At 43.5% G+C, this 26,087-nt stretch overlaps 1 protein-coding gene across 2 annotated transcripts in view; it reads right to left on the minus strand.

The window, feature by feature from the left end:
• The window catches only part of PRKCE (protein kinase C epsilon), a 569,674-nt gene that overhangs the window by 214,992 nt on the left and 328,595 nt on the right, over positions 1-26,087 (minus strand). The window contains exons 5-9 of one of the 2 annotated variants that reach the window (XM_077485651.1): positions 24,709-24,794; positions 19,148-19,280; positions 17,486-17,628; positions 11,030-11,126; positions 2,763-2,977 (exon numbers count right to left, since the gene is read on the minus strand). In XM_077485651.1, coding sequence (XP_077341777.1) covers positions 2,763-2,977; positions 11,030-11,126; positions 17,486-17,628; positions 19,148-19,280; positions 24,709-24,794 — 674 coding nt within the window. The remainder of the gene's footprint in view (positions 1-2,762; positions 2,978-11,029; positions 11,127-17,485; positions 17,629-19,147; positions 19,281-24,708; positions 24,795-26,087) is intronic. The other variant, XM_077485652.1, reaches the window with a different exon arrangement.

A 26,087-nucleotide genomic window follows, 5' to 3' on the forward strand; every position in this document is an offset into this window, starting at 1 on the left:
AATTACTTAGGAAATTAAAAAACAAAATGAAACAAAATTTCATTCGGAGATTCGGATACATCTGAATAACCAAAAATTTGTCCGAATCTACATTCGGACCAAAACGAATTGCACATGGTTGAGGGACGGCTGTGGCGCAACCCTATTCAGGTGAATATGTTGTGTTCGGTGGGCAGTGAAAAAAAATGTTTGCTGCAATGCGTACACCCCCATCAGATGCCTTTGCATTTTAAAGGGAAACGGTTGGGGAGGGGGGCAAATACGTGGCTCAATCAAGCGTTTTTACTGTCCTCCAGCTCTTTACCGTTGTTATAACGGCGCATTTAATCCCCACTAGTGGCCGAATAAAGGGTTAAAATCGGCCATAAAGAACTGCTGCCAAAGCGCTTTGCAGGCGCTTTGGCAGTGGTGACCATTGATTTCAATGGAAGGTTTGCTGGAGGAGCGGTGTATACAATGCTCCAGCACCGCCAGAAAGATGCTGCTTGCAGGACTGTTTCTAACTTCCTGCAAGCGCACCGCTCCAGTGTGAAAGCACTCGAGCTTTCACACTGGGGCTGCAGGGGAGGTGTTTTTCAGGCGCTTTACAGGCGCTATTTTTAGCCCTTTAGCGCCTAAAACACGCCTCAGTGTGAAAGGGGTCTAAGAGACCCTTACCACTTTAAGAATACTGATAACAGCTGACAGATATGAAGTGTAGGTACCGAGGAGGTGCACATACCTGCAGCAGCTTTCTGTATTTACCAGCATGCTAGTTAGTTCTGATCGGGCTAAGCTTATATTTTTGCCCATCCAGTTCTCAGATTTACACTGCCCTTTTATACTCTGGTCACATGATCATGTCCCAGCACTGGCTTCAGTGTAGAGGAGGGACAGCTGACAACAGATGCCCCCCATAGTAATCCTATGGAAGGCTCTGCACTCGTCGCTGCCTCTCCTCTGCACTGAAGCCGACCCTGGGACCCAATCGTGTAACCAGTCTGACAGCATCAGAATAGGCAAGTTTAGGTATCGTTCCTTTTACAGAGTTGATGGGATAGACAGAATGGGGGTGGGAGTAGGTTAGGCCTAGTTAAAATTTGACTGGAATTCCACTTTAAAGAAGAACTCTCACTTTAGTCTGACACATCCCAGCTGCGCTCCTCTTGCCGTTCCTTATCTGAGGCAAGTACCTGGAGCCAACACAAGCCCTGGTTATCAAGCAGCCATCTCCCTGCTAGCTACATTGTTGTGCAGCAGAGATGGGACACCCTGTCCAACCTCGTAGCTAGGCTTACAAAGCACATAGGACAAAGTATTTCATATAGTTTGCCCCCTGGGGAACAGAACAAAAAAAAAATTAATCAAGTTATTTTTTTAGGAGAATATCTTAATTTTAATTCCCAACTATGATCTACTCCATAGGTGCTCAACCTGCGGCCCTCCAGCTGTTGCAGAACTACAAGTTCCATGAGGCATTGCAAGGCTGATAGTTACAAGCATTACGGGACTTTTCCTATTAATGTCCTTCTCATCTCACTTCAGTCTCTGCTCCTACTAACTTGTGATCTACACTTCCTGCCATTGTAATAGCCATCTGCTCTTCCCCTTCCAACCAATGCCATTGACTGCTTATTCTGTAGCAGAGTTTGTAAACACTTCACCAGAGATATATGCAAGAAATTAGTTGATGGTCTACCTAGTGATCTTCAAACCGTGGCCTTTTGCTCATCTTTACCCAAGTCCTTGAGACACTATTGACTATTCTATCCATTGATATGAGACCGTATTACTCCCACTGACACCAACAATGGGGCATAATTTCTATCTCTGACACCAAAAATGGGACATCATTTCTACCACTAACATTAACAATGAGGCACTATTTCATCCACTGATACAAGACACTATTACTGCCACTGACACCAACAATGGGGCATAATTTCTACCATTAAAACCAACAATGAGGCACTGTTCCATCCACTGATACGATACACTATTACTGCCACTGACACCAACAATGGGGTATAATTTCTATCAGACACCAAAAATGAGGAATAATTTCTACCACTAAAACGAACAATGAGGCAACATTCCATCCATTGATAAGAGACACGATTACTCCCAATGTCATCAAAATGGGGCATAATTTCTCCCACTAACACTAAAAATGGGGCATAATTTCTACAATTAACATAGACAATGAGGCACTATTCCATCCACTGATACGAGACACTATTGCTCCCACTGTCATCAAAATGGGGCATGAGTTCTACCACTGACACCAAAAATGAGAAATAGTTTCTACCACTAAAACCACCAATGAGGCAACATTTCATCCACTGATACAAGACACTATTACTCCCACTGACACCAAAAAATGGGCCATAAGTTCTACCAATAACACCAAAAATGGGGCATCATTTCTACCATTAACACTAACAAGGCACTATTCCATCCACTGATATGAGACATTATTACTCCCACTGACACCAATAATGGGGCATAATTTCTATTAATGACACCAACAATGGGGCATATTTTCTACCACTAACGCCAACAATGGGGCATCATTTCTACCACTATCACCATCAATAAAAGCACTACTTCTCCCCCTGATGTATCAAAGATGACACATTATTCCTCCCACTGGTGCCAGGACATTTTCTACTCCCACTGGCCACTCTGACCCCACTAAAGTCTGAAAGACAGTAAACTGGCCCTTTGTTTAAAATGTTTGGAGAGCCCTGGCCTAGGCACGGTATACAAAACATAATACAAACCTTTCCAAAACTGCCTTTCCCTAATACTTTGATGAAGTTGAAGTCCTCCAGACCTGTCCTCTTGTATTGGTGGATTTTGATCTCCCCGTTCTCTCCATTTTCCCCCGTTACTGTCAGCTGATTGTCCGTTGTCGCAGTGGCTGCTGCTTTGTGCTCTTCCCCCCGGTTGTCAAATGACAGCGCTTTTCTGATGTTGTTTTCAAGTTCTTTAATTTCTACATTAAGAAAAAAATAAAATAATCAAAGAAAGAACTTCGGCAAGAAAGTTCTGAACAGACTATGAGCTTTGTGTTCACAAGTACTGTGACAGGGATCTATCGGAGGAGCTCCTGCCATTACTCATTCAGAAATGCACAGATTTTCCTAAGGAAATAAAAAATAATAAGAGAACATTGCCTTTCTATTTCACCTTGAAGCTGAACACCAGCCTTACCAGTCTTGCACAGTTGTTCGGATTCCTCTTCTGTACTGAGTGAAATAGCTAACTCTTTTTTACTGCTCACTGTGGGCTTCTCAGTGTGCATTAAAAGCTACAGCAAATCAGATAGAGCCTGTCTCATTTCCTGGCTGGTTCCCAAATCTATCCTCAAGTACCTCTAAGCCCTTGTACACGCGGTCAGAGATTCCGTTGGAATGTTTCCTATCGGACCGTTTTGTCGGATATTCCGACTGTGTGTGGTCTGCATCGGACCGTTTCCGTTGGCATATCCGACGGACCAATTTTTCCAACTTGCCGGTAAAATTTTCCGACAAAATGCTCCTATCGGACATACTCCGATCATGTGTAGCCTACTCCGACGGACAAAGTGCCACGCATGCTCAGATCAAATTCCTAGACTAAAGCTTTTGGCTACTAGCCTGAACGTAGTCCCGTCGTAACGAAATAACGTCATCACGTTATGTACAATCGGATTTTCCGACAACTTAGTCCGACCGTGTGTATGCAACATCACTTCCAGACCTCTTCCGGAATTAATCCGTCGGAATTACTCTGACAGATTTGGTTGTCGAAAACTCCGACCGTGTGTACAAGGGCTAACAGGTCGTAATTTCAGGATTCCTTTCGACTTGCACAGGTGATTTAAATCAATGGCTTGGTATTAATTACAAAACGCGACTTGTTGGAAGTACTTGAGGAATGAGGTTTGTAGACCCTGATCTAGCCCTTTCCTCCCCAGCCTTACTGTTCCTGGCTCACCCCTAAGATTCATTGGGCTTCAGTTCTTTCAATTATGGAGGCAGAGCATTCCATGTGGACTTATTTTCAGGAAGTCACGCACAGCACCCTTCAGGCCTCTCCCATCAGCCCTGATCTGATGATGTTCATGGCTCTAAAACAGAGGTGCTCAACCTTTTGAAGAACGAGGGCCACTTAAGAGATCTGCTCACCATGGGCCACAATGAAATTAAATGGTTCGGAATTTAGAATTTTTTATTTTAAATAGCATAATCAACAATTTTCGCTAAATGCCAGCAGGAGGGAGAGACAAGGAGAAGCCAGCTTTTACCGGTTGCAGGAGGAAAATGGAGAGGACTGGTGTCGCTGCTCCTGTCCAAGTGTGACAGAGTGGCTGCACGGGCCCCCTGGACCATGGGACAGGGTCGCCACTGTGACACCTGACGCTACCACCATGGGGGGGTGGTAAAAATCACCCGCCCCCCAAGCCACAAAAGTAAAATTGAGCCCTTACTGTCCTGAGCCCCCTATAAGGTTGCTTTCACAATGATGTGCCATGGTTTACCCTCACTGCGGATGCAGCACAGTGCACCTGTGGCTTTCCTGCAGGTTAACTGTGCTTGGCCATAGACTATTATATCTTGCGGGTGTGGTACACTTTTTGAAAGCACACCAAAACTCCTGCATTTAGTATGAGGTTGAGGGTCACATCAGAGGGCTCCAAGGGCCACAGGTTGAGCACCCCTGCTCTAAAAGCAAGTATGTCATGAAAACAGAAAGGTTTTAAATAATGAATTGGCATGTTGTTGAGGGGCTAAAAGGAAGAACCAGGAAGGCAAAATGAAATACCAGATTAAACTTCAGTTTAAACTCCCTACCCTTCATAAATTTAACCCACACAGTGAAGGTATGCATTCCTGCCCTTTGTAAAAGCCACCCTCCTCCTAAGACTGTGCATTGGTTCATCAGAACTATTGAGCCCATGACAATGGGGGGGACCAACATCATTCTTTAACCACTTCAGCCCCAGAAGAATTTACCACCCTTCCTGGCCAGGCCATTTTTTGAAATACGGCACTGCGTTACTTGTGCGTTAATTGTGCACAAATAGAGCTTTCTTTTGGCGCTTTTTATTTTTTGCACTATAAACAAAAAAATAAAAATTTAATTTTTGAAAACAAAAACAATATATTTTACTTTCTGCTATAATACATATATAAAAAAATATGAATGCAATCTATACACTGGGGGGGGAGAACCTCTGGGGTAATCTAGGATGGAAAAGAACCTGGAGGTCCTAGTAGATGATAGGCTCAGCAATGGCATGCAGGCAAGCTGCTGCCAACAAAGCAAACAGAATATTGGCATGCATTAAAAAGGGGATCAACTCCAGAGATAAAACTATAATTCTCCCGCTGTACAAGACTCTGGTCCGACAGCACCTGGAATATGCTGTTCAATTCTGGGCGCCAGTCTTCGGGAAGGATATACTGGAAATGGAGTGAGTACAAAGAAGGGCAACAAAGCTAATAAAGGGTCTGGAGGATATTAGTTATGAGGAAAGGTTGCGAGCACTGAACTTATTCTCTCTGGAGAAGAGACACTTGAGAGGAGATATGATTTCAATATACAAATACCATACTGGTGACCCCACAGGGATAAAACTTTTTCGCGGAAGGGAGTTTAACGAGACACTCATTAAAATGAGAAGAAGAGAGGTTTAACCTTAAACGAGCAGGGCCCTCTAGTTCCTCCTGTATTGATTTGTTTTGTAAGTGTACTGTCTGCCCTCATGTTGTAAATCGATGCGTAAACTGTTGGCGCTATATAAATCCTGTATAATAATAATAACTACGTAGATGGTTCTTTACTGTAAGAGCGGCAAGGATGTGGAAGTCTCTTCCACACTCTGTGGTCTCAGCGGGGGGCATCTATAGTTTCAAGATACTATTAGATAAGCACCTGAACGACCACAACATACAGGGATATACAATGTAATACTGACATATAATCACACACATGGGTTGGACTTGATGGACTTGTGTCTTTTTTCAACCTCACCTACATAGCAACTATGTAAAAAAAAAATTATTTCATCATCAATTTAGGCCAATATGTATTCTTCTACATATTTTTGGTAAAAAAAAAAAATCCCAATATTGATTGGTTTGTGCAAAAGTTATAGCATCTACAAACGACGGGATAGATTTATGGACTTCTATTATTTACTAGTGATTGCGGCAATCAGCGATTTTTAGTGGGACTGCAGCATTGCGGCCGACAAATCTGACCCTAAGTAACACTTTTTGGGGACCAGTGACACCAATATAATGATCAGTGCTAAAAAATTCACTGATTACTGTATAAATGATGCTGGCAGGGGAGGGGTTAACATCAGGGGCTTACAAATAAGTAAAACACAGTGCTACTGGATCGATTACAAAATCTTTTCAGAATACAGGCTTCGCCCAAGTTCTACAACTCAGCAAGGTGCGGCTCCTATGCAATCTTGTTCATGAATTCTTTACCGGGTTCAGCAAACAGCATATGCAATGAAGGTCCCCTGATCCCATAGGGAAAGGGAGCCTTGACTGCAAGGAGCATGGTATAGCGACAGGAGCACGGTCAAGAAGTATGACTCCAAGCAGGGCTTCATGATTGGCTAGTTGGACGCGGGATGAGGAGCTGGGCCTGAACTCTATAATAGTTCCTGTCTGAGGTAAAATATTCACTCACCGTTGGAACAGCAGAAAGAGATGCCCACCTGCCCACCCCAACTTTTCTATCTTTTCAGGTCGGTCTTCAGTTTCCCCCCACGGTTTTTACCTTGCCAGCAATAAATGTTTCATTTAATGGGCTATGCCTTTCAGTGGAAGTTTGACCAGACTAAGGTTTGTCTGGGACTTATAGTAATGACAGGCCTTTTACACTAGGTCCAGTTAGGTTTTCTAGAGGTGCTCATAGTACAGCTGTGACTGGCACAGGTTAAATGTTTATGTTGAAAAATTGCTTATAAGAAAATGTAACGTAGCGCTGGTATTTTTAATACCAATGCTAGTAATTTTGTAAATTTAAGTTTGTCTGAAGCTGCAGTTTGGTTCAGACTAATTATGCTAAAGTTCTGGCTTCTGTAACAGTTTGGCTGGGTTGTGCCAATTTCCACTTGGCCGTGGGTGTCGCTGTCGCCCCCGGTAAGTGTTGGAAATGCAACAAGCTAAATGTATTGGGTACCCCTTTTACTCAGAAACAGCCCGGTGGGAGTGGTCTACCCGCTGTGCATTCTGGTTAAGGGTACTTAAGATACCGACGCCATTTTCTGGGGGGGTTTATTCCCGACCTCATGGCCCTCCTGGGCTGAGGTGTGTGCTGCCTTATTCAATGTCTCAGGGCCAGCTGGCCTGAGGCTCCGCAACTGAAAGGTAGGCCCAGAGGCTCTGGGGCCTACTGATCCAAAGATGATCCTGTGCTGTCTTGCCTGCGGGGAGAAGCCAAGCAACTGGAGGATCCAGGGGAGGACTTTTCAGAGGAGGACCGAGTAATAAGGCTGGCGCCTCATGGAGAAGCCTGGAGACTCAGCTGGAGGATGCATCCTGGGTTGTCTACCACACAGTATCGCCGGATCAGCTGAAAGAATCAGGTACTGTGGGGAAACTGTTTAATTTTGCAACCAGAAGCGTATTGTGCCTTCCTGTGGCAGAGGATTGCATAACAAGATTGCTGAACTTATCAAGTCTGTTGGAGACTTTGTTCAGCATCTCACCGGCTGCTAGGTCAGTGAGAGGCCTATCCGGTGATTGCTGGATCCAGCTTGTGGGAATCGTTTGTCCTCTGGATCAAGGAAATACCTTTAACCTGCAAAACTACAAAAGGTACCCGAATTCCCCTTATCCACTACCCCTCTATTGCAAAAGTGTGTGTTTTTGTTAAATAAATACCCATAAAAGGGACTAAGTGTCTGAGCTAATATTCTTTAATCCACTCTACAACGGGGCCCCTAAGACGGACACAGTGAGCAGGTGAGGTAACGGTAAGCCCAACAAAAACCAGCAGCTCATTCGGGGGTCAGTGCTAAAGTAATAAAAGCTGTGACCTTACCCATTGCAACTTAACCTGTCTGAGTGTTGTTTATTGGGCAAGGTTATTGTTAGATATGGTTATTATGGCTTCAGGCCTATTCTCAACAGTCATGAGTACTGTTCCACCTAGGGTAAATAAAAAGGCTCTTGCCCATTGGTGTACATCTTGTGTTGCCATCTAGGGTGTCTTCCATTTCACAGCATCTCACTAAATTTGAAACCTGGGGCCAACAACCACTCTAGCAGACATGGAGACTGCTTAAATGGAGTACAAGAAACATTCCAGAGTGGCCAAGATACAGTAAATAAAGACAGGAATAACGACTTGGATTTTTTGAGGCACCAATCACACAGATTGTTTTATCAAATTTACTTTTTCCCCAGTATTTTGGCAAAATTAGTTTTCACAGAAAACATATAAATACAATATTAAGGCAGTGTTCTGGTTAATACATCGTATTTAAGCACAGCCTTCGAATGGTTCTCCATCTTGTTGTGCCAAATAATTTTTAACTAGTTAGAAGAAATCATACTGAGGGCAAAAAGTTGGCTATTCACATGCATCTTCTGGTGTATACCAGCAGATTGAGGGTCTCCTCAAACTTGATGTATTTCGAAGATATTGTATTTTCTGCTTCCTCAGGACTATCATGCAAAGAACTTGATCATTTTGGCTTTCCAACGCAGAACCCACACCAGTCAGGCAGCACCAACTCCAGCAGAAGGCAGGTGCAGGGGCATTTAGGGGGCCAGGAGTGCAGTCCTAAGTAACCCAGTAGAAATATATAACCTTTTCAATTACTTTTATATGTAAAGGAAATAAGACTGGTGTAAATAAAGTTATCAATATGTGTTGATGCTTTTGCTTTAATGCGTTGAAAGGATAAGTTGACCTTTGGGAACTTGTTTTTAGGGTGGAACATGTCATTTTATTTTCCCGCTCCTGCAGTCTCCCCCTGATTCCCTTTTTCCTGTGGCACCAAGCAAGGGATCTTCTCCCTGCACCCGCTGTCAGAATTTCAAAAGAGCACAGCCGTGCAGGACTTTGATCACACAGTTACGTCATTCATTCAAAGAAATCTGTGAATGCATGCCTACAAGCACTGTCAGCCTTTGCAGCTGATGGCTTGTAATTCTCAGTGAGCGCTCTCATAGTTCACTGAGCTTTCTGGGCTGAAGTAACTGCATGCCCATATCGGAGGTACAGGCAGACAGCTACCTCGACAGTCTGCAAGAGACGGACATTACACCCACAATCTAATGATCGTGGATGCAATTATTTACAGGCTCATAAGAAAAAAAGAAGAAAAAAAATTGTAAATGCACATTTCTTTTACCAGCAAAAAAATGTGCATTTATTATTTTTTTATTAAAGGTGAACTTATCCCTTAATTCTACAGAAACATCAGGGCAGCACTATATTACATATGCAGGTTCTACTTCTTGCTCTGCTGTGCTACACATTGGCTGTGCCGTTCCTTCTCACAATGCAAGTCTATGAGGGGAGTGACTCTCTGAAACAACACTCTCCCTATGTGGCTAGAATCTTCTTCAGAAGAGTTCAGTAAAACCTTGAATTATGAGCATAATTCGTTCTGGACACATGCTTGTGATCCAAAGCACTTGTATATCAAAGCAAATTTCCCTATAAGAAATAATGGAAACTTAGATGATTTGTTCTACAATCATTTATTCATAAGTCCTTCAGTTTATATTCCATATAAAAAGATTATAGCAATGTGATGGGTTGTGTAACCATAAATTGTCCATCCACAACTGGAAGCCTCCACAAAGGGATTTGAAGCCAAATCCAGCAGGAGCTACAGAGTATAAAAGAGAAGAGAGGTGTCTCTAATGCCGCGTACACACCATCGGCCTTTCCGGCAGACTAGGTCCGGTGGACCGAAATCCGTCGGACAATTCGATTGTGTGTGGTCTCCAGTGGACTTTTTTTTACCCAAACGTTAGACGGACCTAGAAATAAAACATGTTTTAAATCTTTCTGATGGACTCGAGTCCGGTCGAAAAATCAGTTTGTCTGTATGCTAGTCCGATGGACGAAAAACCGACGCTAGGGCAGCTACTGGCCATGAACTTCCTTATTCTAGTCCGGTCGTACGTCATCACGTTCAAATCTGTCGGACTTTGGTGTGCTAGTGGGTGGCCAAGTCCGTTCGCTCAGAAAGTCAGTCGGAACTCTGACGAAAGTTCATCGGGAAGACCATCGGACCTAGTCTGTCGAAAAGTCTGGCCGTGTGTACACAGCATAAGAGTAGCAATATGGTTATATTTAATGAAGGTACATTTAGCAACTCATATGTGGCTCTTTTGATCATCAACCATGTAAGTATGCAGACAACCGGGGCAAAGCTGTCCACATAGACCACCCCCCGCACTGCCGGCTCTCACCGCTGTCAGTCTGCAATCGTGACCGAGAAGACTACCCTGCAGTAGAGCAATCTGAAAGCGAGGCTTGAAGAGCTCATAGAGTGCAGCATGGAAGGGATGACATCAATGGCGGAGGACGGTCTATGTGGACAGCTTTACCCCGGATGCCTGCATACTTAGATGTGCCTCTTTTAATCATCAACCATGTGAGTTGCTAAATGTTGCACCTTCGTTAAATGTAACCATATAGCTACACTTAGAGGCGCCTCTCTTTTATAAGTGACGCTACTTTTATATCAAGACATTGCTTGTATATCAAGTCAAAATTTATTTAAAAAATTTTGCTGGTCTTACAAAACTTTCTCGAAACAAGTTGATCTTCAACCAAGGTTTTAATGCAACTGCAAACAGAGTTTGCTTCCTCTACATTAGCGAATGTAAAAATATTTTCAGTGAAAACAATAACAAAGCTATAGAACAGCATGCATGTAAGTGTCATATAAAAAATACTTTGAGGCAAATACTGTATTCATCAATGATCACTGAAAATCCATTATACTTTTTTTTCTCCTTTTCTTTCTTTTTTTTTTTTTTTTTTTTTTTAAGAATAACAGAAAATAACAAACCCTGATCACATGGAGATGTTGGGGCAGATTTTGACCTATCGTCTTCCACCGATGGACACCCAGGAACCGGCGGCTGAGTCTCAGCACCTGCAGTTAGCTAAACAAATTACACAGTATCAGAAACAGTATATTTAAGCTAGAATATCAAGCTAATGTTAGCAAGCCATTGAATATCTTTGGGGAAAAAAAGCAGATGTGTAAAAAAATAAAAAAATAAAAAGTATAACGTGAAACAAGATGACATGAAATCATGTAGACATTGCTGGTCATTGTACAGATCAGAGATACAAGTATAGACTGTGCACTTTGCAAGTGCAGTTGCTCCAGAGAGAGAAAAGTTCTGCTAGCTTCCATCATCCAATCATGTGCTAGCAAAAATCCTGTTTTTTTTTTCCTTGCATGTGATTGGCTATTCTTCGTAAAGTGAAGCTTTACCTCATTTAATAAGCTCTGGAGCAAGTGCACTTAGCATGTACAGTCTATTTGCCTTTCATAAATCAGCCACAAACTATGGAACTTGAAGAGGAATTTCACTCTCTCAATCAACACAGACTATTTTTAATCTCAGTGCTGCTGGCATTAGTATATAGATAGGAAAGTAGATCATATTTACTTGTTTTCAACTTTTTTTACATTTCCTCAGTTACTTCCTAGTTTCCAGGCCTAGGCAAATGATGTTATACATCCCAGAGTCTTCAGGGGTGGGGGGGAGGGGCTTTCTCAGCTAAGCACACCCTCCTGCCTTTATACCTGAGCTAAGGGCAGATGGATCCCAGGAAGTAAATGCTACATGAATCATCTGTTGGTAGGGGGTGCTTTTTTAAAGCAATTTCTCACCAAAATAAAGCATGGAGACATAGATGGATAGGGGAGATTGCTTTGAATATTAAAAAAGGAATTAAATAGCGTTTTTGGTTTATGATGCCAAGATGCAGTGTAGTTCTGCTTTAATAGTATTCAATGTATGCCCTTATTTCTAGCTTGCAAAAGGAAGTGCTAGGAAATTTGTGCTATACAGTAGAAATTCCTTTTATCATTCAAAGAAGAGAAATTTATTCTTTAGGTTTTGATAGAGAGAAGGGTTAGAACCTTTGGCCAGTTTTTACAGCTGTCTGTGTCCCTGCTGGGGAGATACAGAAGAGAAAAGTCAGGGGGGAAACACAGCCAGCCATAAAACCTGACCGAACTTCTAACCTTTTCCCACTTTATAAGAACAAATTTTATTATTCTTCTTGGCCCTTTTGAGTGAGATTTCCTTTGATTTGCTTTTGGTCCGGTGACCGAAAAGTGTGATTTTCTCCCCAAACAGGACACAGAAAATGTTGGTGTTCTAATTTAAATGCATGATAAGCCAAGTTATAAGCACTGGGAAATCTGAGGTTCTTGGGAAGTCTAAAGCTCAGATCCTATAGCAGAAAGTTGAAAAGTGTACTGTCCCCCTGGACAAGTCCGGATAAGACAGAGCCTATGGAGACATGCCGCACATGCTCAGTTTGGTATGTATTGCTAAAGAGTTTTTTCTTGGGAGAGTGCTCAGTGAGTGCTGAATGTGATCAGCAGGGCTCAAAATTCCTGAGCTACTAGCCAGGCCTCAAGGGTTACTCAACACCAGTTGCCCCACCACACCCCTACCCTGCCCCGCCCCTAGTTCCACCCCTAAATTCTCCCTCATAAATGATCTTATGTAATGACACATAAAATGTTTTATGCAGAATTAAGTAACTTTATGCCTGCCCAACAATGCAGGCTCCCCCTTGTGTCCACCAATGCAGCCCCCCCGTGTCCACCAATGCAGCCCCCCGTGTCCAACAATGCAGCCCCCCCGTGTCCAACAATGCAGCCCCCCCGTGTCCAACAATGCAGCCCCCCCGTGTCCAACAATGCAGCCCCCCCGTGTCCAACAATGCAGCCCCCCCATGTCCAACAATGCAGCCCCCCCATGTCCAACAATGCAGCCCCCCCGTGTCCAACAATGCAGCCCCCCCGTGTCCAACAATGCAGCCCCCCCCCCGTGTCCAACAATGCAGCCCCCCCCCCGTGTCCAACAATGCAGCCCCCCCCCCCGTGTCCAACAATGCAGCCCCCCCCGTGTCCAACAATGCAGCCCCCCCGTGTCCAACAATGCAGCCCCCCCGTGTCCAACAATGCAGCCCCCCCGTGTCCAACAATGCAGCCCCCCCGTGTCCACCAATGCAGCCCCCCCTGTGTCCACCAATGCAGCCCCCCCCTGTGTCCACCAATGCAGCCCCCCCCCGTGTCCACCAATGCAGCCCCCCCCCCCGTGTCCACCAATGCAGCCTCTCCCCCGTGTCCACCAATGCAGCCTCTCCCCCGTGTCCACCAATGCAGCCTCCCCCCCGTGTCGACCAATGCAGCCTCCCCCCCGTGTCCACCAATGCAACCTCCCCCCCGTGTCCACCAATGCAACCTCCCCCCCGTGTCCACCAATGCAACCTCCCCCCCGTGTCCACCAATGCAACCTCCCCCCCGTGTCCACCAATGCAACCTCCCCCCCCCCGTGTCCACCAATGCAACCTCCCCCCACCGTGTCCACCAATGCAACCCCGCCGTGTCCACCAATGCAGCCTCTCCCCCGTGTCCACCAATGCAGCCTCCCCCGTGTCCACCAATGCAGCCTCCCCCGTGTCGACCAATGCAGCCTCTCCCCCGTGTCCACCAATGCAACCTCCCCCCGTGTCCACCAATGCAACCTCCCCCCACCGTGTCCACCAATGCAACCCCGCCGTGTCCACCAATGCAGCCTCTCCCCCGTGTCCACCAATGCAGCCTCCCCCGTGTCCACCAATGCAGCCTCCCCCGTGTCGACCAATGCAGCCTCTCCCCCGTGTCCACCAATGCAACCTCCCCCCGTGTCCACCAATGCAACCTCCCCCCCCCCCCGTGTCCACCAATGCAACCTCCCCCCACCGTGTCCACCAATGCAACCTCCCCCCCCCGTGTCCACCAATGCAACCTCCCCCCGTGTCCACCAATGCAGCCTCCCCCCCGTGTCCACCAATGCAGCCTCCCCCCCCCCGTGTCCACCAATGCAGCCTCCCCAACACTCGGCTATTGAAACGAAAGCTGCCCCTCGCGCTCTGATCATCCAGCCGGCTCTCTACTCTCTCTTCCCCTCCGCAAGCAATGGGAGAAGGACTCCCATACATCCTGCCTGTGGTGCTCGCCCCTCGCTTCCAGGCAGCCCACGCTCGCCAGCCCTCAAAATCCACTTGTAAAATGTGAGCATGCGAGTGGAATTTTTGAGGGCTGTGATCAGCACAGGGTCAGACAGAGGGTCAGGAGCCCTGTAGCCTCATAGGACAGCTCAGAGAAGAATGAAAGTTCCTCCTACAAGTTTCACCAGGAACTGATAGAAGTCACAAGACTGATATATACTGCTGATGAGAAAAGGTATTTAGCAGTTTATAAATACTAAAAAAAAAAAAAATTTCATGTTCTGTGTACTGTGGGAAACCAGATATAGTGAATGCAGGCTCCTGGGTTTAGTAACACTGTAATACCGCTCTGCACTTCGACACAAAGATAAGAATAATTACTGTTTTCACGACCAAAGGTCATTGAAGCAGTAGTAGAATGCACTGGCTAACTTGACTATAAGAAAAACAAAAAATTAAAAAAAAAAAAAAAGATTAAAATCATAAAAGGCAACATTTTATTTTAAGTTATAGTCAAGTTAGTTGAGTTGTACTCGAATACTCCCACTCTCCAAGTGCAATGAATCCTGGCCAATGCTTCCTTCTTGGTCCAGGGGTCGTTTCTCCACTATGGTCCTGGCTTGGCTGCTCTTCATACAGCGCATGAGCAGCACAGTCCCATTCATTTCTATGGGTAAGCTGGACTTATAGCAGCCTCCTCGGTGTACAGCTTACCCGTAGGAATGAATAAGACCATGGCACATTTGTGCATTATGAAGAGAAGCCAGCCAAAACCTTTCAGAGAAAAGCCCACTAGGCCAGGTAGGGAAATGTCTATTATCCCATGTGTAGGTAGAACGATTTAGATGCAATGTCACTTAAGGGACAACGTAAGGAAAGCAGCATGGTTTACTATAAGAAGTGACTGATTAGGAGGGAGAGCATGACAATCCAAGCCAGGTTAGGCCCTGTAACTTAATTTGACCCCTACTGCACTGACCCTCTACTTCTCATTCGTATCTACTTCTTAATTGTTCTCATATTGAATGCAAGTCTGTTCTCTGCAGCAGCCTAAATCAGTACCAGTCACACAAAATTGCCGTAGAACAGCCGGTCATGCCACAGTCCCATGACTATCTTATTTAGCAGATGCTGGCAAGGACTTGTGGATTACATGAAGCTCATGGGATACATGGCAGCCAGAGCACTGTGGAAATATAAACAATTCTACAAGATATACTTGATGTCCCATTTTATCATGTTGCTATCAGGGATGGGTAATGTTTACTGAGCTATCTAAAGAGTTAATTTCATATTTTGCAAACACAAGTATTAAACAAAAAGGTGTTCACAGATATTGGAGGATATTTACAACTGGACTTGTAGGGAGTCCGGTCATGCCAGATATCCCTCTGCCTGAGCTTGACATTAGCTTGGGCTAGCTTGTTTTTTTTCCGGGCCATAAGCTAATGTTTTGCTCTGATAGTTTGAAGCTGAGAATGTCTATATAGGAGTCCCCTAATGCTGAAGTGCATGTTTCAACCACAATCTTTCACAGTTAAGCACAAAAGTCAAGGCCATGTCAGGACCTGGGTCTTAACCTGCAACCGCTGCTGTGTCTGGCAATGTTTCTTCTTGCGAAGCCACCGGAGATGCAGGAAAGCACCCTGTCTGATCCATGGACACTGCCTTATTTCTGCTGAACTTTGAACTCCTTGCTCCTCCTAAGTACTTCTTACAAAAGCCATGCATTTGTACTTACTGTTTGCCAGATTATTGTGCTCTTTTCAGCCAGTATCACACTTTTGTCACTCCTGTTGCCATCCATATCCCTGCTACCCACTCGTTACCGACTTTTGGCTTGTTCCTTGACTACACTTGTGCCTAATCCGAATCTGTGACCAGCTGTTACCGATCTTTGGCTTGTTCACACACTAAGCTTCTGCCTGATCTCTACCTGCTATATCTGCTACTTGATCCCAGCTTGCTCACTTCCTGGTGGGGTGATCATGAGAACCCGCAAACTGTTATTAACACTAAGCAAACCCATCTCCAGCATCAGGAGCTCTGGTAAACACCAGTTAGTATTTAGACTCTGCACCTCAGGCAAGCCCTTGTCATCTGCTGCTGCACTTATCCAGCTCTGATCGGTGGGAGCCTCTCTACTATTATAGCTACTGGCCTCCAAGCCTGTCCCAGGACCGTGACACTCTAGCCCAGTGTTTCTCAACCTTTTTTCAGTCAAGGCACTCTAAAATTTTGCACAATCCCAAGACACCCCATTCTACAACATGAAAAACAAAAAACGTTTCCATCGCCACATCGTAGCAACATCAATACATGTAGGACACCCAATATTAGAGGCAATTAATTCTTAAAAAGCAATTAAGGCTGGCCATACACGGTCGAATTTCGAAAGCATTTTCTTTTGAAAATCAGAAAATTTTAGTGTTTTGTGATCCGATGATGCCACCATTGATTTTGAAATTCGGCCAACCAAGCCTTCAATTTCACCTCATGCTGCTACAGAAAAGAAATTTTATGGCTGTGATTTTTTTCTTTCCGAGAATTTTCTTTTCTTGCACATGCACACTTCTTTATCGATTACATTTCTTGCACTATTCTCCCATCATTGATTAGAAAATCGTTCGGTTTTCAAAAAATTTCCAACATGTCCGATTACTCAAATTCGATGGCCGCACGAAAATCGGCTATTGCTGCAGCCCACTAATGGTGCGAAATACAAACAAAAATTCTTAGATAAGATTTTCGAAAGAAAATTCTTTCAAAAATTCGACCCGTGTATGGCCTGCCTTAGTCTTTGCACACTGGTACTGACTAGTATTCCAATGTTTCTCTTCTGCTTCAGTTTCTCTCCCTCATTCAGCCAATGTGATCCAAGAGCTGGCGGAGAGGGGCAGGGGAGAGGCAAGCAAGGATGCTGTGCTCCTTGTCAACCAATGACGTTATTGGTTGTTAGGATGCCAACGGCTGGAAAGTTGTAATGGCACACAATGAAAACCTGTGGCTTTCTGTAATTAAAAAAGGCAGGCTTGATCCATCCACTGGCAGTTTTTGAGCAATTTTTAGGCACTTTGCCAAGGCCCTCCTGAAGAAACCTGAAGGCACCCTGGTTGAAAAAGGCTGCTTTAGACCATTTATAACCAATACAATTAGTTTCTACTGACCTACAACTTGTTAGCTGCATATAATTACAGAAAAAAAATATTATGTATAATTATTTTTATCTTTAATATATAAAGATAAAAGAAAAATGCACATTAAAGATAAAAGGTCATACCTTTTTCCGTCGCTGCCCAGCGGCTGTAATTTTATCCGGCGTGACGCCAAGATCCGCTAGTACTTTAGCTATACCCCGAGAGTCCACCCCACAGTTTGGTGCTACATTGGATTCACAGCGTCTGTGTACGTTCATTTTACACACTGTGTAAATGTTGAAAAAAAAAAAAACAACACAAATTAGACAAATTCAATCTCCACACATTTTCATGCCAGTCAAATTCAAACCTCAGCTGGTAACCATACATGGGTTGAAATTTGCTCAGTTCAGCAGGGACTTGCCAAATGTCAATCCATGTGTGGGCATCCACAGATCAACTTCTGTCAAATGGGAATATTGGAAAACCTTTTTCAAATAGCAGCTGATCAGTTTATTTTGACAGCGGACAGTCCTGCACTGAGAATACAATGTCTCAAAGTGGATTCTTCCATTTATGTCACTTTATTTATCTCACTTGTGTTGATGGGGAAATTCGTTTTTTTTTTTTAGCCCGCTGGCTGAACCAAAAAAAAAAAAAAAGATCCATATACGACAGCTCTAGGCTTGGATTTCTTTGCCCTTCTTCTTATAATTGTCTTATAATTGAACTGTGACTCGGGTAGGGAGCCCCCTGTTTGCTGTGGAGGCACTGAACAGGAGGGAGGGGACAGGAGAGCCAAATAGGGGACCCGAGAAGAGGAGGATCCAGGCAACTCTGTGCAAATCCACTGCACAGAGCAGGTAAGTATTAAAATGTATTTATTTTTTACTTATCAAAAATAACAAATGAGACTTTACAATCACTTTAAAACAGATAACATCAGCTGTCCGTGGGATTTCACACAGACAGCTGAATGTAAACAAAACAATTAACACCAATAAAAATTAATAAAAAAATGTGGAGGCCCCTCATCAATGCACACCAGCTCCGCACCCTTGTGACATCATCGACCCAGCATGCCCTGGCCAATGACGTCACAAGAGGGTAGGGTCACCCGGCAACACTTTATTTAGTGTCAGGAGGTGGCAGAGTTGTCATTCGGAAGGTTCATGCTTTTTTTGTTTTTTGTTTTGGGTGATTGACAAATCTACACAATTGTTTTTGTTATTTAATAAAGGACTTGGCAAAAACTGTGTGTGCACATCTTTATTTACTTTTTGACACTTTTTGAGTGAATGAGTAGGGGTACAATGGGTGGGGGTCTGGGGGCTCCCCTTGTTAAGGCTTCCAGATTCTGATGAGTCACCTCCACAGCCCCATGCCCAGGGTTGTGGGGAGGAGTCCCTTGTCATCAACATTGGAAAAGGGTGCTTTGTGGGGAGCCCCCACCCCAATGTTGAGGGCATGTGGCCTAGTATGGTTTGGGGGGGCTTGCTCATTTCCCCTCCCCTTTCCTGGCCTGCATGCTTCGATAAAAGTTTGAGATGGGTTTTAGGGGGGACTCCCATGCCATTTAAAAAAAAATAATCATAATTCCGTGGGTTTCCCCTCAAATTCCATATAAGACCTAATAGCCTTGGGCTTTACACGTTTTGATGTCTTTGTCAACACGTGTTTGTTTACTGGGTTTGGGGTGCCATTACCAATGAATAGCACTGCAAGCGTGACACACATATTTCACATGTTGACAGAACTCTAAAGCCTTATATAGGTAATTGTGGAAACAAAATTAAATTTCTTACCTTTGCATTGTAAACCTTGCCGCATGAGGCCCCATAATAATGAACCACAGTGATCACAAAACGTAGGGACTTTATAGTTGTGGATGCCGAACTTGTGAGGCATGTTAACACTAAAACGCTGGGAGCCCACCTGCTGATACACAAAATGATTGTCTTATATAGGGAAGACACTATCCACATCACTAACACAACACAACAATATCAAAGCTGAATTCCAAGCATATACAGTATAAAAAATACAAACATTTCTAGCTAGGTATTCATGAACTCTTTCCCATTCAGGGATCACTGAAACCCAGATGCCCAAACTAAATTTAGCAGTGTCAGTGTGCGTGTTTACCTTGATTATATCTCTATAATTAATTTGCCCACCTAAATTTTTTTTTACATTTTTTTACGGTCATAAATTACTTTTTTTTTTTTTTTTTTGTAAAATTTTTTTTTTTTACTACTATAACTGTATCCAACAATTATAGTGTTAAACAGAAGCCTCTGCAAGATGAAATCGCTCTTTTGTGAATAAAGCCTTAAAGCGGTTATTAATCCAAAACCCAAAATGTAATATATTGCAGTTTAGATGTGGTGGCTGCACCAGTTTTCTTTTTTTAGGCTTTTATCCCTCTGTTTTAAACTGTCGATCTGGCCAGTAACACGTCTCCTGTATTAGAGTGCCCCTACTTGTAGAGGTGGTACCTTTTCACAGCGGCATTGTCAGTCTGTGGGAAGGGGAGTGTTATGCCGGCCATACACGGTTCGAATTTCAAAAGAATTTTCTTTATAAAATCGTATCTAAGTATTTTCGTACTAATTTCGCACCATTAGTGGGCTGCAGCAAAAGCAGATTTTTGTGCGGCAATCAAAATTTGAGGAATCGGACATGTTGGAAATTTTTTTAAAACAAATGATTTTCTAATCAATAATGGGAGAATCATGCGAGAAATGCGCATGTGAAAGAAAAGAAAATTTATGGCCACGAAAATTATTTTCTGTAGCAACACGAGGTGAAATTGAAGACTTGATCGCCCGAAATTCGAAAATCAATGGTGGCATCATCAGATCATAAAAAAAATTAACTTTCTGATTTTGGAAAGAAATTTTTTTGAAATTCAACCATGTATGGCCTGCTTTAGATGTATTAGCAGATTTAGATAACTAACAAATCGAAGTCAAACTCCAGCTAATATTTTATAAGCCGTTACAGCAGTTTTTTTTTTTCCTTTTGGGATAAAGGTTTCACATAAATAATGACGGATCATTGTAAGAACCCCCTAATGACGGATCATTGTAAGAACCCCCACTAGTCTTAAATGGTTTGTCTTATCTCAGTAACAGATGCATTCTGCTGGAGAGCTTGTTCTTTGGAAAAACAGACACCTTGTACACACGATCGGACATTTCGACAACAAAATCCATCCGATTTTTTCTGACGGATCTTGTGCCAAATTTGTCTTGCACACACGCGGTCGGACAAAGTTGTCGGAAAATCTGATTGTGGTCTCGTAATTTAATCTAAGCATGCGTGGCACTTTGTCCGTCGGAATTCTCTACAAACGATCGGAAAAAGTCTGATCGGATTTTGTTATTGGAAAATTTTAGATCCAGCTCTCAAACTTTTTCTGTCGGGATTTCAGACAGAAAAAGTCCGACAGAGCCCACACACGATCGGATTTGACCGTGTGTACAGGGCATTAGGCCTCTTTCACACAAACGATCCATTCATGTCCGCCTGACAGTTTTTTAAGTGGACCTGAACGGACGCTTCATAGACCTCTATGGAGCGTTGGATGTCAGCGGTGACAAGTCCGCTGACATCCTACCCGATCCGAAAAAGCGTGACGGAGGAAAAACCTACTTTTCCATCCGTTTGCGGATCGGAGGACGACTGACTCTGCGGTCCGTCTTCATCCGATCTCCCATAGGGGAGAGCGGCGCTCTGACAGGTCCCTCCCTGTGCAGTGTGCAGAGATGGACCTGTCATCTTCCTGCTCAGCGGGGATTGACAGAGCGATCCCTGCTGAGCAAGCCGATGTTCACCTGGCGGATCATCCCCCGTGTGAAAGAGGCCTAACTGGACAGATCACCAGATGAAAACAGAAGAATGAAAGCCATAAAACTAAAGCAGCCATCACATCAAAGAAATGGTAAACTGCAATATAATAAAATGTTTGCCTTTGGGTTTGATACCACTTTAAGTTTGATTGCCAAATAATTGGCTTTAATATTGATCACATGATCAGGAACCACTCTGATCGGCTCTCGATTAATAGAAATGCAGCTGTCAGTGACAGCCAGGTTTGACAGTTAGTGGCAGAAAGTGTTGTATAGTAGCCGTCAAAGGAATGACTTACATTAATGTATCCTCATTACTCTGGGAAAAGTCATTAAATCATCCAAGTTTTTTTATTTTTTATTTTATGTTCTTTGCATTTAGCTGTTTGTCTGAAGCTCAGCTTTAAATATTTAATGTAATTTGCCACTTTTAATCAAAACTATATTTTCACCAGGGACATTAAAGAGGTTTATAAAACTTTGGAAGAGATTTAGCTCACGAGCATCTATCCAAAATTAAAGCATCAATTTTAGAGGGACTAATTGACTTTCATTGTTGCCAGAAGTGTGCATTTAAAGGAATAAAAGTGATTTAATTGCTAGTTATTTTAATTTCAACATAATTATTCCATTTCAATATGCAGCCTGCTATGATTAAAACTTCCAAAAAATTTGACTTGCTTCTTTCTATGTTGTTTTCCTGCAATTACAGCAACACTGGGTGCATAGCTCGCGTACAGCACACCCCCAGAAAACTGATTTCCTGCTCGCTGATTGGCTCACTTCTTTTCCCAGAAGTTTGTTTCAGAACATTGTGACTAATCATGTGATTGCAGCGAGCACATCCCACCTTCTCGGCACTCTGAAAAGAAGAAGGGTCTGTGAATATCCACAGAAAAGAAGGCAAATATTAATTTAACACCACATGTGGGCAGCACGGTGGCTAAGTGTTTAGCACTTCCACCAAGCAGCGATAGGGTCGCCGGTTCAAATCCTAACCAGGACACTACGTGCCTGTAGTTTGCTTGTTCTCCCTGTGCCAGTGTAGGTTTCCACCAGGTGCTCCGGTTTCCTCCCACACTCCAAAGACATGCTAGTAGGTTAATAGGATCCTGTCCCAATTGGTGTGTGTGTATGTATGAAGGTAAGATAGGGACATTAGATTGTAAGCTCCTTGAGGGCAGGGGCTGATGTGAATGTACAATACACTCACCAGCCACTTTATTAGGTACACCTGTTCCTTTGCTTGGTAACACAAATTGCTATTCACCACAAGGCATTTAGGCACCTTGACATGGTGAAGATGACTTGCTGAAGTTCAAAACGTGCATCTGAAAGAGGATTTAAGGGACTTTGAATGTGGCATGGTTGTTGGTGCCAGACAGGATGTGTATTTCAAAAACTGCTGATCTACTGCGATTTTAATGCGCAACCATCTCTAGGCTTTACAGAGAGTGGTCCGAAAAAGAGAAAATATCCAGTGAGCGGCAGTTATGTGCACGAAAATGCCTCGTTGAGGTCAGAGGAGAATGGGCAGACCGGTTCGAGCTGATAGAAAAGCAATTGTAACTCAAATAACTCTTTACACCCAAACTATGCAGAATACCATCTCTGAACACACAGCAAATGGAACCTTGAAGCAGATGGGCTAAAGCAGCAGAAGACCACACCGGGTGCCACTCCTGTCAGCTAAGAACAGGAAGCTGAGGCTACAATTCACACAGGATCACCAAACTTGGACAAGAGAAGATTGGAAAAACATTGCCTGGTCTGATGAGTTTTGAATGCATCCTGCCTTGTACCAATGGTTCAGGCTGGTGGTGTAATGGTGTGGGGGATATTTTCTTGGCACACTTTGGGCCCCTTAGTACCAATTGAGCATCTCAAACACCACAGCCAACCCGAGTATTGTTGCTGACCATGTCCATCCCTTTATGACTACAGTGTCCCCATTTTCTGATGGCTCCGTCCAGCAGGATAATGCCCCATGTCACAAAGCTCCAATCATCTCACCACTGGACAATGAGGTCCCTGTCCTCCAATGGCCTTCACAGTCACCACATCTCATCCAATAGAGCACCTTTGGGATGTGGCGGAATGAGAGGTTCGCATCATGGATGTGCAGCCGAGAAATCTGCAGCAATTGCATGATGTTATGTCACTATGGACCAAAATCTGAGGAATGTTTCCAGTTCGTTGAATCTATGGCATGAAGAATTAAGGCCGTTCTGAAAGCAAAAGGGGGTCCAACCCGGTACTAGCAAGGTGTACCTAATAAGTTGGCCAGTGAGTGTATATGTGAAGTGCCGTGTAAACTGACAGCACTATATAAGTACCCAGGGCTGCTGTTAGAAATCACTGGGCCCCAAACATCCTACCTAACGGCCCCCGTCCGAAAGTGACTGAAGATTTATCAGTCCCTTTCTCTGTAGCCTCAGCTGCACAGATAAATGAATAGTAAGCACTCTGAGGCTTCCTGCTCATTCACAAACTGAAGCATATTAAACACAGTGTGCTATGCTTCAGCGATGAATGGTCACAGGAGTGATTGGTCCCGATCACTTCCTGTGTTCATTCAGGAAAGGAAGGAACCAGTAAATTACATATTTACCTGCCCCTTCCCCTGCTCTCCATCTTGAAACATCACCCTGTGTGCCAGCAGCAGGAGAGGAGGGAAGCTGGTAATGCTGTGGGGAAAGGAGCACACAGGAGGGACCAAACAGCATACAGAAGGGGTGCATGTGCTAGAACCTACCCCCCTGCAGCCAGAGGAAGAAATTGGAAGAGAAGCTGGCAGCGCTGCAGGGGAGGCAGAAAAAAGGATTGGTGTATAGCCAGACCTCTTGCTAAACAGGTGCCTGAGCCCCCCTTTTGAACTGATGGGGCCTAGGCCCAGTACAAGAGGGATGGCTATACTGCCTTATCAGCGGCCCTGTAAGTACCCCTAATAAATAAATAATAAGTAATAATACACAATGAGTTTCTTTAAAGAGACTATCACTTCACAAATTGGGGGCAAATTACAGATTCTCTTTAAGGAACAACCATAAACCCACAGGCTAGAACTACCCTGAAAAACCAAAAATGTAAATGAAAATACACCAAACCCCCCTCGACTCTTCTCATCCTCTCCATGCAACATTTTCTGAAGGAGCAACTGAGTGTCGGTGAGAATGGAGAAGGTGAGGCGAGTATTGGTGGGTTCTTCTTTGCCCATTAGATTTTCTTTACTTATTCATTAGAAAAGTGTAGCCCCAGCAGGCAGACCTTAAGCTATAAAAATGGGCAATTTGATCATAATGTTTGATTTTTTTTTTCTAATAAGTCCTATGAATACAGTAGGCTTATGGTTGAAGGTTGACTTCCTCTGGAAGTTTGGTAGCTCTGGCTGCCGATCTGGGCTCATGGAAGTTGAGCAATACGGAAAGATGTGGGAGGAACACAGGCAGAGGAAGAGTCACACATGGTGGCATGGTGGTTTTTCCTTAACAAAGAGCAGTCTGAACACTTACCTCATCGGGAGTTTCCTGCTTCTTCAGGCCAGCACACTTCGTTATGATAAGCTCATGGCATCTCTTGTGAACTACGCAAGTGCAAACTGTAAAAAGAAGAGAAAAACACTTTTTAGAGGCGCTTGTGCAACTGTTTTCAGGAGACGATGCGGTGGCCTTCCAAATGTTTTATTTTTTTTTACATTGAAATACTATGCCACAGCCTCGTGGCAAGCGTTTGGCACACAGTTCTAGTACAACCCCCTTGACTTAAATGGGCACTCCTGGCAACATCACCACTTGCCAAATGTGACAAGTTAAATTTGCCGCACTGTGAAGTGATGCAATTTTGTATGGCCCTCGGTGGCTGCCAGGATCATTTGTAGATTAAAAAAGGAAAAACACAGGAGAGGAAACACCACTGTCTAAGAGTATGGAATGTATAAGAATGTATGGAATATAGTGAAAAAAGGAGACACAAGTACTTGGATTTCAAGAAGTACTCAAGATGACCAACAGGGAGGAATCTTTGAGGTTGGTAAATTCAATAAAATATTCAGGGGTCTCTAGCAAGGTTATCGATGAGCACAGATAGAGAGAGCACAAAAAAAAGCACACCACATTTCACAATATTCCACTTACACGGTGCCTTCTCTCCTGTGTTTTTTTTTCTTTTTTAAGCTACATGGTATTGGTGGAAAAGTTCCCAGATCCCATTTGGAAGAGAGAAGAAAGTATGAATTCCTATATGAACTTCCATAAACTCATATAGACTTTAAACACTTCAGCCCCGGAAGGTCGTCCCCCCCCTCCATCCCTTATGACTAGGCCATTTTCTGCCATAAGGCACTGCATTACTTTGACAGTTGCGCGGCCGTGCAACGCTGTACACAACTAAGGTTGATGTCCCTTTTTTTCCCACAAATAGAAATTTCTTTTGGTGGTATTTGATCACCTCTGCAGTTTTTATTTTTTGTGCTATAAACTATACAAAAAAAAAAAAAATTATATTTATATATATATATATATATATATATATATATATATATATATATATATATATATATATATATATATATATATATATATATATATATATATATATATATATATATATACACACACACACACTTTTTTTTACTTTCTGCTATAAAACATATCCAGTAAAAAAGTAAAAGAATTTATTCATCAATTTAGGTCAATATGTATTCTGCTACATATTTTTGGTAAAAAAAATCCCAATAAGCGTATATTGGTTTTGCGACAAAGTTATAGCGTCTACAAACTATGAGATACATTTACAGAATTCTTATTTATTTATTTTTTACTAGTAATTGCTGCAATCAGCTATTTTAGCGGGACTGTGACATTGCAGCGGACAAAATTGGGACAACTGACAC

Source organism: Lithobates pipiens, unplaced genomic scaffold (genome assembly GCF_037356315.1).
Source record: "Lithobates pipiens isolate NorthernLeopardFrog02 unplaced genomic scaffold, aLitPip1_a1.2 Scaffold_18, whole genome shotgun sequence".
Classification (NCBI taxonomy): domain Eukaryota; kingdom Metazoa; phylum Chordata; class Amphibia; order Anura; family Ranidae; genus Lithobates; species Lithobates pipiens.